We start from the raw sequence: 16,211 nt of genomic DNA, 5'->3' as shown, positions 1-16,211 counted from the left end.
CTAGCAGAAGAGGGGCAGGGTTGTTGGGGTGAGAGGCACTGGCAGTGCCCAGGGGTTGTTTGTTCTCAAGGCACTCCCTGAAAACGAGATTTTAAATGCAAACATACGCATCCAGCCCAGACCTTGCAGGGGATGAGCACCCATCTGCACGCGCACCGCAGCCACGACTGCCCCACGTGCCCCCCACACGTGTCCAAGGGTCCCTCTGCACGCACGGCCGTGGTGGCCCCAGTGCGTCAGCACCATACAGCTGTTCTTTCACCAGTGGGATGGGGGAGAGAACTGGGGGGGGATTAAAATCATGGATGGACATGAAGACAGCTTAATAGGACACACAAAGGGAAATAATAAGGCCATGGACTGGGGTGTCCTTCCAGCAGCTGGGGTCAGCGGTCCCGGCTGTCTCCTCCCAGCTCCTTGTGCACTCCCGGCTGGCAGGGCAGTGTGAGAAGCTGAGAAGGCCTGGGTGGGTTATGTAACCAGCATTGTTGTTGTCCTAAATCCGAAGCATGGCACCACACCAGCCACTGTGAGCAAAATTAACCCTATTCCAGCCCAAACCAGGAGACTGGCCCTGGCCCCCAGCACTGGGACACTAACGAGGGGGCAGTGTAAGCAGCACGGAGGGGACGGCTTGGCTGCTCCTGATGCTGCACCGTGCCCGCGGGCACTGGGCACGCCAGGAACAAGAAGAGGTGTTACCCCCCTTGGGCAGTGGTGCAGCTGAGTCACGGTCACGGTGCTGCACACTCTGGCTGCTCACCCAGCCTCCCGGGGACCGTCCAGCCCTGCCCCGAGCGAAGTCCAGTCCGGCATCCAGCAGTGACAAGCAGTGCCCCAGCTCCACTCCCGGCAGACGAGCAGCTCTGGCCATGGCAGGTAGGTCAGCACCAGCACCAGCACCCGGCCCGATCCTGCCCAGGGCCGCAGGGGATGGCTCAGCCTCACCCACAGCTGGTGAGCAGCACCGGGGCTGGGGTGCTCCCAGCCCTGGGCATTTTCCCTTCTCTGCATCCTGGCTGGCTGCGTTAACTGGGAGCAAGGCTCAGTTAAGCGTGCCACTGGCTGCTGCCCTTGTGGCCTCAGAGCTTCAACTTCTGTTGGCACGGCACGGCACAACATGGCATGGCACAGCCTGCTTGCTGTGCCCTACTGCAACGTGTCTGGGGGCAGCTGTGGGGCTGCTGTGGCAGCCGCAGGCGCCGGGGACATTGGTGTGGGGGCTCCTTGTGGTGTCCACGTGGCACCCACGGGTGCCTGCAGGACTCTGTGGGTGCCCCCATGGGGGGCTCTGTGGGCCCTGCTGTGGGGGTGCTGAGCTGCCCCTCCCTGCAGGACGCAAGGCCCTGATCGTGCTGGCGCATGCTGAGAAGACGTCCTTCAACCACGCCATGGCCGAGGCGGCTGCCAGCGCGCTGCAGGACAAGGGCTGGGACGTCACCATCTCCGACCTCTACGCCATGGGGTTCAATCCTGTGCTCTCACGGCGCGACATCACCGGTAGGACCGCAGCCATCGCCCCCACCAGCCCCGTGCCCCTGCTGGTCCCCACTAACCCCCCGGCTCCCCACAGGGCCGCCCAAGAACCCCGAGCACTTCGTCTACGAGACGGAGATGGGAGAGGCGTGGAAGGAGGGACACCTCAGCAGTGACATCGTTGCCGAGCAGAAGAAGATCGAGGCAGCTGATCTGATCATCTTCCAGGCACGGGCGCATGGAGCAAAGCTCTCCTTGTTGGTTGGGCACTGGGCTGGGTTGGGGAGGGGAATTGGGGTTGGGGGGGTCTGTCTTGGGGGCCAGGGGAGGCAGCAGCGCTCGCTGCCAGCCTCAATGCCGCGTGCTCTCCCAGTTCCCACTGCAGTGGTTGGGGATGCCGGCCATCCTCAAGGGCTGGTTCGACCGCGTCATCATCCAGGGCTTCGCCTACTCCATGGCCACCATCTACGAGCAGGGGCGCTTCCAGGTAGGTGGCTGGGCTGGGGAGGGGGCACCAGGTGCTGGCCTTGCCCCCTGCTGTGGGTCCTACACCCCGTGCCTTCCCGCCTGCCGTCTCCAGAAGAAGAAGGCCATGCTGTCATTCACCACCAGCGGGATGGAGTCCATGTACAGCCCCGAGGGCATCAACGGTGACATGAACGTGTTCCTCTGGCCCATGCAGGTGGGGCCAGGGCCGGGGCTGGGCTGGGGCCGGCGTGGAGCCGAGGGGCCGCACTGACACCTCCCTGCCCCGGCGGCAGCGGGGCATGCTGCAGTTCTGCGGCTTCCAGGTGCTGGCACCTCAGATCTGCTACAGCGTGCGGTACGTGACCCCCGAGGCACGGGCGCAGATGCTGAGCGCCTGGCAGAAGCGCCTGGCTGCCATCTGGGAGGAGAAGCCCCTCAGCAGCGTCCCCAACAGCTGCTTCGAGCTGAGCATGGCGGGCGGCTTCGTGCTGAAGAAGGAGGTGCTGGCGCAGCAGGAGGGGAAGAAGCAGGGGCTGACAGTGGGGCAGCACCTGGGCAAGGCCTTTCCCCCCAACCAGCAGCTCAAGGCCCCATAGTAGGTGCCGGACACTTCAGGGCACCGCCGAGCCCATCGCTGCCGTGCACCCAGCTCTGTGTGGTGAGGACGAGGCCTGGCCCCGTGGCCACCGCACTGCCAGGGCCAGGGGGGCACAGTGATGGTGGCCCAGCCCTTCCTCTGGGGGGTTTGGACCCAACAATCTTTCAAGGTCTCTTCCAACCCCTTCAATTCCGTGATTCAGTTGTGATCTTTCTCTTTTTTCACTGTCTCTTTCCTGTCCTTTTCCAACATGAGATCCCTCAAAAGCGAAGTCTCGGGGTGCTGGGGGCTGCGGCATGGCCCTTGGTCGCCACCATCCGTGTGAACACAATAAACTGCAGTCTGGAAATCAGCGGTGGTGTTGGTGTCCTTCGAATTTCCCATTCCCATCCTTCCCGGGGAAGCAGGGCTCGGCCCCTCCAACCATACCTGGCACAGCTGCAGGCCTCCTCCCTGGGCCTGGGCCGCATATTGCTTAAATAAATGCTTTACGGGGAGCCACACAGGCACTATGAGTTAGACGCAAGGGGTCTTACGGCCCCCCAAGGCCCTGCAGAAGGGGAGAGAAGGGGGTAGCGGCAACGCACCCCTTCCTTCCACGTCTGTGCACGAGCCAGGCTTGTTCCCTCCTGCCCAGGGCTGGCAGCGCACAGCTCGGCACTCAGAGCTCCACAGCGCGAGCTGCTTGAGCACGGCTGGCACAAAAATGCATTTTGCCCAGCTCTCGGGGTAAGTTCAATGTTTGTATTTTTTTTTTTTTTTTTTCCCTTGTTGTACCATTTCTGTCCAGTAAAATGGGCTTTCTGCGCTTACCAAGCAAAAAGGCAAACAAGACCCCTCCAGGTTGTTTTTTAAGTGCTTGTGCTCTTGGGGCGCACGCGCTCCTTGCTCCAACTCAACGCCCGTTTGCCCTTGAATGACTTTTCTGGACGGTGCTGCGTGCCCAGGCTGCTCCCCGCACAAGCCCCGACTTCTGCCAGATTTTACTTCTCCAGCTTTGCTGATGAAAATACTGAGAAGGAACTAACTGAAACCTGGCACTGCCCTCCCCACCGAGTATCTTTATCAAGCTTGTCCCAAAGAACGTAACCACATTTACCCAGGCGTATTTTCTCACAGGGGGACACAGCTGGGCCTCAGCCTCCCCGGGTCACCTCCGGCACATCCGCATGAGCACAGCAGGGATGCAGCTGCAGGGGGATTGTGCCAAGACACACAGGAACTGAGGCCTGGGCACAAACCCTTCTGCTAGAGGCAGCATCCCCAGCCGCCTCTGGAGAGCCCCCGCTGGAGCTGTGGGAGGGCCGAGCACATCCCCATCGGCTCCTCGGAGGGGATCCCACCTCTGGCCGACCATGAAAATAACCTCGAATGCTTTGAAGTTACAAAGCTGGGGCGTGGGTAGTAAGCCACGCAGGCAACCTTGGACTTCAGGCAAAGTCAAGAAGAAACACTGCAAGTTGTTTCGTTTTTTTTTTCCAAAGCGTGTGCATGCCACGCTGCCTTTCCTTATGCAACAGCTCGAGTGGGATACACCAAACCCCAAACCCGCACGCGCTCCCTCCTGTCCTCCCCGTGCTTCCTGAGCTGGCAGCCGCAGGGTCACCAGAGGGATTTACTCCGCTCTCACTGGCCGCTTTTTCTTGGCAGAGGGAAGACCCCCTTGGGAAAAAAACTGCACAAACCAAGAAAGCAGAACAAGACTTTACACTGCAAAATGAAAACTTTCATTGTTTTATTCTTGACTGCAGCTGTTTACAGAAATATAGTTGCGAGTATACAAATGTCCCAATAGAAGCAAAATATTTTTTTTAATATTTAACAAGTTATCACAGGATAGCTAAAAACATAGATGCAAATGAAATATCCCCTCAGAGAACAAACTGAAAACACTGGGTATCAGTGCTTTGAAATCCCATCTACGAAAGCCATATACACAGAAATGCACGAAGGAATATCTGGTGCTACTTTCACATTGCAGGACAATGGAAAAGGCAGCTCAGCAGTTGATCAGTGCACTCCAGAAAAACATGGCAGAAAGGCAGGTAAGCCACTCAAGAAAGACGCAGGCATTAACAGAGGTAGAAAGCTCTCACCTTTTTTGGAGCTTACTCATTAGCAACAAGCGTGAATGTTAAAATTTGAAATGGCCTCGTTTCAAATAGTGTCTGGAATTAAAAAGCTTCGGGAACACTGGGGTCTTTTAGGCAGGACACTGGAACTGGTTCCCAGTTCTGCCATCCCCAGAAGTGCCGCTCTCCTTCCAACAGGGAGAGCTGTGCTCTCCCAGCCCGTGGTGCTGCCACGCGCTCCTGCACGGGACCTGTCTGGGCAGGGGATGCTCAGGCCAGGCCTCCACCCACCTTACCAAGGGGCAGCTCCGTGGACTAAAAAGAAGTTAAAAAAATGTATGTTATCTGAACATAGGACCCTTTGCTAAAAAATGCACATAATTAGAGTATTTTACAGAGGGCTGTGGCTGGGTGTGGGAATTTAGGAGTCTGAACTGAGCACTTGCAAGAATTTTGGTGAGAATCCCACGGCAAGCAGGGAAATCCTCACATTCCTCACCCTCATCCCAGCACACCTGAACGTTAGAAACAATTTCATACACTGCAATAGCAAGAAGTAGAGAAGATCATCTCCAGAAGTGGGGGAGATCAGGCTACAAAAGAATACACCCATTTGCTTTCGGTTTGGCAGAGATGCTTTGAAAATGCCTGTAACGAGGCTACGGCGTCTATCGATCAACCCAACGCCAAATTGCTGTGGAATACACCTGGGTTGGCAAGAAGAATCACGGTGGACTAATGCATGCTCTTGGTTTCACATTCTGGATTTCCTTCGAGTTCCTTTCCTCACACAATCTGTAAGAACTCGGAATGAGTCGGGGCTGCGTTCCTCACGGCTAGAAAGCAGGGAGGGGGCTTTCACACGGTTTCAAGGAGGGAGTGCTTTAGCCATCAGCTACTTCAGTACAAAGCAAAACCAGAATGAAAGATGCTTCCCCTTGCATGCACGAATCAGAACAAGCAGAAGAGGAATGACCTACAGATTACATTTCCTCATCCTGATTCAAATGCAACCCAGCTGAGCAGCAGCCGGCATCCTTTGCTACGCAAGGATGATGAATGACCCACACCGGGAAAGAACTGCTCGTGTCAGCCCAGCTCCTACCGAGCACCACAAACACCACTACTCTGTGTCTGTACGGGCACTAGGACACTCAGAAAGGGAACTTTCAACACTGACGTTTGCCAAGTCACTTGGGGAAAGCTGGCAGAGGAGCACATGGATGCAGAAAGCGAGCGCTGCTGCTGAGCCCATCCAGTGGGCAGACCCCTAACCAAAGCTGTCAGTTCTACTGCTTGGTTACATCATGTTTGCAACTATTAATAAAAATATATAAAAATACAAAAGTGTACAGCTGTTTTAAACAGTCACTTTAACCCCACGGACATTAGTGAAGTTCAAGAGCAGGGCAAGTTTCTGAAGCAACACACATCCAGTACTTGAAGGCATTTAGACAACTATTAATGAGCTACTACAAAAACCTCGGTAGATGAACTCATACGAAGGAAAATTAATATTATTTCAGGTTTATAAAAATGTAAATATTAATAATATTCTATGCATGTCTACCACTATTTGTAATAGATATGACTCCTCTATATACATATGTACAATCCTAGCATATACAGGCACTGCGTATTTACACACCTAGAGGCGAGAGGAAAAGCCTCTCCTGTGCAAGCCTCTCCTCACAGCCCCGTGCTCAGGGTGATCACATTTCAAACAGGGATCCTCTGCGCTCGACACTCAGCCTGCAAGTGCCCAGAGGGATGGATGCAGCTGGGTGCACCCTCAGGGGACTGCTGCGTTCCTACCTGGCATCCATCAGTCACCAGCCAGCAAGTTCTCCTCTCGCTTCCGACCTCCGGTTCAGAGCATGCGAAGCAATTCCTTCTCCTCGCTCCTGTCTATCACTCAGAGAAATGTCCACAATCCTCCATACTCCTCTCCTGTAACTACTCTGAAAAAGTAACCCGACTGTTGTCATGCAGATGCGTGACATTGCAAAATTGTCAGCAAAAGCCCCCAGCAGCTCTTGGTGAAGGTGCATGTGCATGCCTGCACGCACAGGTGGTTGGCAGCAGCTACGTGCGGCTCCAGCCCAACAGAAACCTTTCGGATTTAAGCTATGTTTTAAGATGAATGCAAGCTTCTCACTTGCTAGGTATTCTTTCTGAAGACTCTGCAGAGATAATAGGAGTGGAAAATCTGTTCAGGCAAGTCTTCTTTTCAGAAACTAGATCCTAAACCAGAACTCACAAGATTTTCCATTTTGATCCCCTTACCTAAATGAGGGGAATGCCCGTGAACACAGCTGCCCAGGTCCTCAGTATTTCCAGTTCTAAAAAAAGCCGAATTTACAAATGTTCAACTGTTGATGTTTCATTCTATCGTAAAATTAAATTGAAAATAATCACCCTGCCAATAATTAGAATGGTTGATGATTAAACATCTACTTTGAAACTGTAAGGCTGAAATTGGTTCTTCAACTATTTTTATGTTAAAAAGCAAAGCATTTGGCTTGAGTAAGTGCTGAAAGAATAAGCAGCGAAGAGGCAATTAATATCAAAACATGGACTTGCTAATTAAGCAACAAAGCACCAGTAACTTCCTGCCAGAGGAGGTGTTTAGCTAAGAGTTTTGTGTATTATGTTATTTATGGAATCATAGAATATCCCAAGTTGGAAGGGACCCATAAGGATCAGCGAGTCCAACTCCTGGCACCGCACAGGTCTACCCAAAATTTTAGACTAAGTGCACAGTCCGAACACTTCTGAAATTCAGACAGGTGCCGTGACTACTTCCCTGAATACTTCACTACTTCATATGAATATTTTTTATTATTCTTAACAACTCACAAGCAGACGAGAAGTCACAACTGGTGGTTAGCAGAGAGGTCTCCAGAGATTTTAATCTGTGCCAAGAAATCACCGTTCCACAAACCGTCACGTACCGCAGACGCCGAGCAACGAGCAGATCGTTGGTGCTTTAGAGGCACACGCAGCTGGAGAGCCCACGTTTAACATGGAGGGCCAGAGAACAACTCTTACGAGGGAGCTCAAGCAGCAGAGAAGACAACACACAGAAAACCCATCCGAGCAATGCAGTTCCAGCTTTTCACTTTCCATCTGGCAGTATCTTTTACACTTAACTGCTGCTTGTGGATATGATAGCAGGTTCTCCTTTATGTCAGGAGCTTAAAATTTAGAGACCAAAAGTCTCAGCACCGCCTCACTTTCTTAACACGAATGGGTTATAGTTGAGCACCACTCTCTCTCAGCTCTGCAGGCAAGCACTCCATCTGCTCGCAGCCTACCAGTCACACCAGTGTGAACATGCAGGGGAGTAAACAAAGGGATTAGAAATGCAGAATAAGCTCCAATTATCAATATCAACTGGTTAATCATGAAAGTACATGTTCAGGACTGATAAAATACAGATGTGGCTCACACTGTTCTCATGCCTTTCTGCCATGAAATCCTGCAAGCTGTCCTTAAGTTCTTTACTGGCTTATCGAACCTCTCTCTTTATCCCTCCTAACAGCTGTCTGCAAGCAGCAGTTCAAGCACTAATCAACCACTGAGCAATCTTTTCTTTTATAAGACAAATACTTTTTGTAACCAAATCACATGTTCAAAGTGTTGTACATTTAAACATTGACCTAAAATGGAACAAGATAAATTTAAACACAAGGAAAGAAATGTTATCCAGAAGTGAAAAATATGATAGCACAGCCCTTTTTTTTTTTTTCTTTTTTTTTTTTTCTTTTTTTTTTTAATAAGCAGCCTAAAATATGCACGCAATTCCAACAAACCCTTCCCCTGGAGCTGTAGCAGTCTTGGTATAAAGTTCTCTTTTGGACACCCATCTTATTAAACGAAGAATTGGTCCCTGGTGACTTGGCACTGACCAACAGCACTTCAACATAAGGATACACCCCTTCAAAACAATAGAACAAACTAAAGCAGCATACGAGTGGATTTATCATTCCTATTACTTCTGTGTATGAAGGCCCCAGATGACACCCGACAGTTTGTCCTGGGACTGCAATCCTGCGACAGCCACCAGTTCGCTTTTGAGAAACTGGCTACTGATTTCCCCAACCATCTGCAAGTTGTTTCGGTCCATAATTAGTCTTCTACGCATCCTCATACAGCATTTAGTCAATTCTGCAAGATTGCCGTTTTCATATCGTGAACCATAACAGGATTTTGTTAACGTTTTCTCTTAGTAGGAAAAAAATAAAAATCACAGGAAGAAAAAGTATGGTTTGGGGTTATAAAGCAGCTCTGGACAGTAAGAAGCAGGGAATTCTTTTTCTCATGATTAAAATTTTAAACATTTGAGCGTAATCATAAATTAAAAGTTAAAACATAGAGGCACTAATAATAAAATATTAAATAGACAATGATAGTGGATAAAAGCTGAATGGCTCATTCTGAATGAAATCCCATTATTTTATACATGCCTAAATGCCTACAGGTTTCCTTACTAGATTGTATTGCTGAGTGACAGACACACCAAAACACACAGTGAAGCTTCTCATAGCCAGTTGGAACAATAAATTGCCTGATGGAATGGCGAGAGATGAACAAGTTATTTATGTTGCAAAAAGTACTTAAATACTCAATAAAGACATAACAAACCCCACCCCACCCCCACTGTTATCAGACGCCACGTTGTGGTAGAACATCAGACAAACTCACAAATTTACCACAAAAATGTGTGGCAAAAAGAATATTTTATATATATGTATATATATAAATTTTTATATTTATGCCAATGTACTCACTCAGTACAAATAGCAAAATAGTATACCATTTCCTAAATACAAAATATAGCTTTCCAAAAAAATGAAACACACATTAGATATAAACCATCCAAAACTTGAACGATTGAAAACTGTATTCAAAATTAAATGACCCAGAGCAGGTCTCTTTCTGAAAAGTTCCCTTCATATCGGCAAGAAGCCTTACTACTGAAAACGTAATTCAATGCCTCTCAATGAGAGAGAGAAAGAGAGAGACAGAAAGAGAAAAGAAAGTTATGACAGACTGACACACAGGAAACAACATTAAAACAAACAAAAACTCTACACGGCTCAACTAAGCACACAAGTTAGGGAAAAAACACAGTAAACAGACTAGAGTTACTTAAAAACCATTTACAGACTACTCTTTGTTATTTAAAATAACAAAAATGAAAAATGACGTGATACCAGCTACACTATACCGAGGCATAATAGCCATACATGACAGCTGTTCGGCTCTAGCTGCGCTAACAGCTTTCTACGTGCAGAAGGAGAAGGAACGAGTATCGGGACGAGGCTGTAGTGAGATATCACAAAACCTTCTGGACAGTCGGAGCACCCGGGAAATTCACATGCCTCACAACACAACTGCATGGTTTGGAGTGGGTTGTCTTTACATTCTGTAACAAGTCATTTTTTTTCATTGAAACATGACGATCTAGAAGCTATACTTGGGGGACTGTCAGTAGGAAAAAAAAAAAAAAAAACCACTGAGTTTGCAATGAGCTCAATATGGTACAAAAACGCAACAGCTCAGGATGACGTGAAATTTTCAAGAACGCATAAAAATTCTGTAATTTGCCCCCTACTTGGAGTAAAGTCAAACTGGAGATTTACAACAGCAAGAGCTGGAAAATGGCTGGTTAAGGGGGTTTCTTGCATTTGGAGGGAAGTGGAAAAATTGTTTCCTCTTTCCTTAATCCTTATTTCTCAGAGCTTCTACTGACTAAGCAATTTAATACCACAAGCGTAGGTGCCGTGGATTCCTAAAAGCTGCTTCTGATCTTTAAAGCCAGTAGATATCTATAACATTTTTAAAAACACAATGTGAAACTGAGGAAGAGAGAGGGAAAAACATGAAAATAACAAAAGGGAGAAGACTGGTTTGAAAATGGATAATGCAGCTTTAACAAGATCTGACCCATACAGTCAGAGCGAGAGACACAAAAGGAGCTGCTTCCTTAGCCAGGCAGAATGTTCCTTTCAAGAGGAAGGTATTTAAGAGGATAAGATTTTTAGAGTATAATTTAATTAAAAGTTCCCCTTCATTTCTTCATTTTGTTAGAGCCACCAAACCCTTACTCTATGTACAGGTACACGTAAGAGACACAGAAAACCGTTATCACATTCTCAGATGGGAAGCACCCACCTCTGTCTGGCTATCTACAGTAGCAAGCAGTTCTCTGCTTGTTTATTAGAAGTATCAATATTTTCATTGCCACCTACTGCAATTAATAAATCACAGTATCAGCTCTCCCACTTATCTGTAAAACATGCAATCCCTTCACTTACTGATAGCTATGAGTCATGGCTCATGTCACGGGTATTTGATGTTTCTGCTTCACTAGCTTTTCTAACCAAAAGAGGGGATGTGAAGAAGGAAGAGGAGGAAAAAGTAAACATGGTAACATGTATTACCTTCTAACAACAATAATAACTGACCAGATATGCTTCAAATTCAAAGAGCATCCCACTCTTAGAGGGCATTAAGAGTCAGGTAACAGTACGATCCCATGCCCGAGTAAAACAAAGCATAGCTTTTCAGCATTATTGGCACTATGAATCTTGAATCTCAAATACTACAATCACAGCCTTAGGTGCTAGACACTGCAATTGGCCACATATGTGCTCTTTAGAGAAGAGGGCCACTTTTTGACAGGAGCAATCAGTTCCATGCTGCCTAATCCAGAGTCACAAGGTCTGAAAGGATCTACGAAGTCATCACCTCTTTCTTCACTGAATTTCTGCAGGGAAAAAGGCAAGCAAAAATAGACAATTAACGAAAGTCATCCTCTTACTTCTAAGTAGCTACTTTACCTTGAAAGTGTCCTTCACAAGCAGACATGAAACTATGAGTACTATCAGAATGCAGCACTCGTTCACACAGCAGGATTACTTCCCTTCCACTCATGTTCATAACTTCCCTCAAAACAGTTTCACTTCAGTGAAGCTTCTGGGAGATTTAGGGTGTCAACCAGCTTTTCTAACGCCAAGTTACACACTGTGGACAATGCTAGATTCCAGAGTCCCACTGTTCTCAGTACTCATTCGTAGTCAAAGCCTCTTTCACCTCTCTGAAAAAGGCATCTTCTAAGAGCAGAATGTTTCCTCAAAAGAGCCAATCCTCTCAGCTCGTTTTTAACAGACTCACCACGGGACACACAATACCCACCATATTCTACAGAAACTTGTTTTCACGTTACATTCTTGTAACCCAGAAGGCAACTTCAGAACAGTACAGACCTGAGGTGTGTTACCCAATAAGCCTTAAGTTTTCACCTGCAACCATATTTTATAATGCTTTTATCTGCCAAGCTGTTAGATTCACTCGCTCCTTCCTAATAAAGAACTGGATAGCAGATGACAAAACACACAGAAATCAAACAATAAACCTGTCTCTGCCAACTGTTTCACAGAAATTCTGACCTTTGACTGTTTTAAATCATTCTTCATTGTAACCACTGATACTGTACTCTTAATTCAGCATTGCTGGTATTGTAGCTGACCTCCTAAAAGCATGGCAATACAGTCATGGGGAAAACTTGCTGAACAAACCGTGCGTGGCAGGAAAGAACCTGTAAACCCAAACACATTACTTACTTACCTAACTAAAATGAGCCAGCCATGTTGTTCCCCTGGTTTTGCAGTGACACAAGCAGATCATCTATTTTCTCAATATTCTGATTGGGTGCCATAGCTGAAGGTAGAGGAGAAGTCTCAGGTAGCTGCTGGGAGAGAAGCGTTGGCACTGCTGCTTGTCCCTCACCCTGTGGCTGACCTGGCTGACTTATAGCCATCAACTCATCCGGCAGTGCAGCTGGTCCAGAAGGTAGCAGCTGGCCACAGTCTGTTAATTAGCAAGTGAAGAACAAAACGACCATTTAAATTATGTTAACACATGTAGTAAATTAGCCTAACTCTTTATACATAACCATATTGACTATAAATTCTATAGAAGGTTACAGGCAGTTTCGTTCACATGGTCACTGTTGCTTACCACTCCCTCAAAGTACAAGCACAAGCTCAAGGTATACACACTGTCTTATGGACTCTGTGTTATACCTGTTAATACCCTAGTATATAGCAATATATTAATATATACATATAAGCAATATATATATATATATATATATATAAACAATCTAGAGCTACACAAAAAACAAGATGTGCAGCTCAGAGAAGTATTGGGTATGCCCATGCTTTGTCTTTATAAATTACAGCTGTGTATTTTTCAGGTCAGGAATGCCCTTTACAGACAGATGAAGTGATCTGTATCCCAAGGAACTTGCACTAAAGGCTGGATTCAGAGATGAGATACAGGAAAATGCAGACTTATAAAGTTAAGGGAGTTTCAAACACACTTCAACAGACACTTTTCTGAACAATGCAGCTTCAAAAATCTTTCGTTTTCTTCAACAACACGTGGAAAAAGTAATTGCAGAAATTTTGAAAACCAAATACAGTAAGAGAAAGATTAGTGGAGCTGTCTTAAGAGAAAATTTGTTTTTTTTTTTTGCAGGTGTATATATATATTATTTGTATATCTATTGTCAGTATTATATTTTATATCTATATTTCTATATAGATACACATAAAATTCTAGGTTGTTTCTGTTGCATACTAATTCTAAGTGTAAGAAACCAACAGGTATTTAAGCTGAGTTCTCTTACACTGCTAAGAGCAACATGAGCCACAGGAATACATACATACACCCTCAGTTGTACTGCTACATTACTTATCTCAGGAGTTTTTGAAAAGTTAATATAGAATTGAACAATCATTGTCTCGTGGACTCCAATTAGTAGCTCTTCTAAACTCTACACTCTGAATTAGGCATCTACCACTTACTGTTCTGAATGCCAAACAGGAATATTCCTGAAGTTTGCTGAGATGAAGCAGGAGAATTCTGCAGCTGGTTGATAGCACCTCCTGCTGCGTTGTGAAATAAAGAAGCTTGCTGCTGTGGAGGAGAAGCAGTTCCTTGCATTCCTGCCATGCTGTTTTGGGAAGAGAACATAGGAGACTGCTGTAGCTCTTGCTGGCTCATACTGTTCTGCAAGGCAGACATGGAAGCTGAAGAGATGAAGAGGGTGACCTGCTGCTCTTGAGAACTTGGTGACCCTTGGACCAACTGAATTTGGGGTGAGTTATGGAAGATGGCTGGCTGCTGTGCTTCGGCCTGGTTGGACCCAGGATTCTGTAGAGAAGACACTGTAGTTTGACTCTGGAATTGCATGGGCTGCTGCTCCTGGTTCATCGGTGCCATGTTCGTCTGTGGATGAAAAATGGACTGGCCTTGTTGCTCCTGATTAGTAACCGGGTTTTGGTTCGGGTTGAAAATCATGTTTTGTTTTTGAGAAGCAATGGTACCCATTGCACTTTGATTGCTGAACATCATGTTCTGCTGCTGCTGCTGCGGCTGCTCTTGAGACGGAGGACTACTCTGAATTGCAACTATCGAATGCTGGGGCTGGAAGATAGCTCCTTGTTGGTTCTGGGGGATTGAACTGGACTGGATGGAGCCCATTGACACTTGAGGCTGAAACAAACCTTGCTGAGCAGGCTGAGTCTGCGGCTGTTCCTGGGGAAGCATAGAACTCTGGATGTGAGATATCTGTGTCTGCTGCTGGAAGGAAGTTGGTTGCTCAGTGTTTGTTGCTGCCTGAAGAGGAGAAATGGAATTCGGGCTTGTAAAGAACGACATCTGTTCCTCTTGAGATGCTGGGTTGCTTATTGAACTCTGGGAAAGGAACATGTTGGCAGACTGCTGGTCTTGAGGAACTGAAGAGCTCTGTAATACGCCCATGGTGCTCTGTGAGTGGAACATTGGAGGCTGCAATTGGTCGGAGGAATTAGTACTGGTCTGGTTGTGGACAATGGAATTTGGACTGTGAAAAATGGAGCCCTGTGTTTCCTGTGGCATATTCTGAGTATCACCAATAGGATTCTGAGAATGGAAAAGCTGAGCTTGTGAGTGTGCAGACTGCTGCATAAAGTTTGCTGGCTGAATAGACATGATTTCTCCACCCTGCTGGAACAGACCACCCCCTTGTTGTTGAGCTCCACTTGCCTGAACAGACATCATGTTTTTTGTAGATGAAAAGAGATTAACTTGAGGCTGACTTTCCCCACTGTGCTGCATTTGAACCATGGTCTGAAATACAGAATTTTGTATCTGTTTATTCTGTCCTGAAGCTTCCTCTCCATCTGCAGAACTTGATGCCTGAAACATATTGGGCCCATTGTTAGAGACCTGCTGCTGAGCAGTCGGAGTAGTCTCACTTCCAGAAACACCGGGAGATGAAGAGAATAATTCACACTGCATTTGCATGTCTTCGCTTGTTGACAACCCACTCATTATATGTGAAGCCTGCTGGTAAACAGGTGACTGTTGGAGGGCTCCGTTCCCCGAAGTTGTTGAAGAGAACAAATCAGACTGCATCTGCGTGGCAGCCTGGCAAATGTTTTGTTGGATTCCTATCACCATTGCTGCAGAAGTCTCCATCGCCTGCTGCTGCTGCTGTTGCTGCTGCTGCTGATTGGACAATGCATTTTCAGGCTGTGAATGAACATTTTCACCTCTTCCAGGCAAAAGGTTCTCTGGTCTGGAATGGACAGCCGTCTCTGATGAGGAAAATATCCCAGGATTTTGTATCTGACTGACTTGCTGAAAGATATCTGCATTTAGCTGATCTTGAACATCCTCACTGTTCTCTGACCCAGAAAATAGAACAGAAGATAACTGCTGTTGAGCTTCCAGTACCTGCTGCACCAAGTCAACATTTCTATTGCTGCCTGTGGCAGTGTTAGTTGGAAAATTTCCAGCTTGCAGTTGCTGTATTGTGTTCTGTAACTGACTCACACCACTTGCTGATGAGAAAATACTTGATGAAATTTGTTGCTGTAATGCCTGTGCTGGTTCTGATAGCGTAGACTGTTGTGACTGTGATCCATCAGTTAATTGTGACAGAGTGACAACCGTGCCATCTGATTGCAAAACTTCTCTGGTTTGGGAATCTCTCGTTTGGAACTGTGCAGCTTGCTGCAATAATGTGTCACTGTTCTGCAGCTGACCTGGAGTAGAGACTGCTGAAAAGCTACCAGGCTGGGAAATGTCCTGCGTTTGGATTGTAGTTAGAGTCTCTGGATTATACACCTTCGGCTGTATTTGTTGCTGCTTTTCACTTTCAGAAGGTAAATGGGAAGCAGAAGTTGGTATGCCAGACATGCTGCTTTCCAATGTTTGCTGAGTTGGTCCGACCACCTTCGAAGCCTGAAAAGAGCAGCAATACATTAAGCCATTCACATGCTTATTCAGGTTACGCTCATCAGATTTCCACCAATCCACCATGTTCAGGAAAGACCAGATGGAAGATTTGATGGGTAGGCATCTTTCCATACACAACCAGAGGAGCAAGCAAATGACTGGGAAAACAGTGCAAATTCTACTTCAAGGACAAGTCATAGCACAATTCGATGAAAGCAATACCAAGAAATTATTTTAAAAAAACCCTCACAGTAATTTACTTGTTCGGTGTCACAGGACAAAAAGAACATTTATCACAG

At 47.0% G+C, this 16,211-nt stretch overlaps 2 protein-coding genes across 8 annotated transcripts in view; one reads left to right on the top strand and one right to left on the bottom strand.

The window, feature by feature from the left end:
• Positions 1–1,376: 1,376 nt before the first annotated feature.
• On the top strand, positions 1,377–2,541 carry NQO1 (NAD(P)H quinone dehydrogenase 1). The gene is made up of 5 exons (XM_032195860.1): positions 1,377–1,500; positions 1,574–1,704; positions 1,850–1,963; positions 2,057–2,158; positions 2,238–2,541. Exons 1-5 carry the CDS (start codon positions 1,392–1,394, stop codon positions 2,538–2,540), a joined length of 759 nt encoding a protein of 252 aa, XP_032051751.1. The 5' UTR covers positions 1,377–1,391; the 3' UTR covers position 2,541.
• A 5,839-nt stretch (positions 2,542–8,380) lies between these two features.
• NFAT5 (nuclear factor of activated T cells 5) overlaps positions 8,381–16,211 on the bottom strand; it is a 52,613-nt gene continuing 44,782 nt past the window's right edge. For all 7 annotated transcript variants that reach the window (XM_032195541.1, XM_032195542.1, XM_032195543.1 and 4 more), the window contains 3 exons: positions 13,494–15,918; positions 12,250–12,492; positions 8,381–11,389 (listed from right to left, as the gene is read on the bottom strand). In XM_032195541.1, coding sequence (XP_032051432.1) covers positions 12,254–12,492; positions 13,494–15,918 — 2,664 coding nt within the window. In that variant the 3' untranslated portion in view covers positions 8,381–11,389; positions 12,250–12,253. The remainder of the gene's footprint in view (positions 11,390–12,249; positions 12,493–13,493; positions 15,919–16,211) is intronic.

The sequence above is a fragment of the Aythya fuligula genome, chromosome 12 (assembly GCF_009819795.1).
Source record: "Aythya fuligula isolate bAytFul2 chromosome 12, bAytFul2.pri, whole genome shotgun sequence".
Classification (NCBI taxonomy): Eukaryota; Metazoa; Chordata; class Aves; order Anseriformes; family Anatidae; genus Aythya; species Aythya fuligula.
This window is presented reverse-complemented; position numbering and strand designations above follow the sequence as displayed.

What these genes read in the sequence shown, in the direction of transcription:
- NQO1 (XM_032195860.1), top strand. Translation starts at nt 1,392, where the DNA reads ATGGCCGAGGCGGCTGCCAGCGCGCTGCAGGACAAGGGCTGGGACGTC. An exon ending in ACGAGCAGGGGCGCTTCCAG is followed by an intron (nt 1,964 to 2,056) that starts GTAGGTGGCTGG and finishes TGCCGTCTCCAG; the next exon opens with AAGAAGAAGGCCATGCTGTC. An exon ending in TGTTCCTCTGGCCCATGCAG is followed by an intron (nt 2,159 to 2,237) that starts GTGGGGCCAGGG and finishes CCCCGGCGGCAG; the next exon opens with CGGGGCATGCTGCAGTTCTG.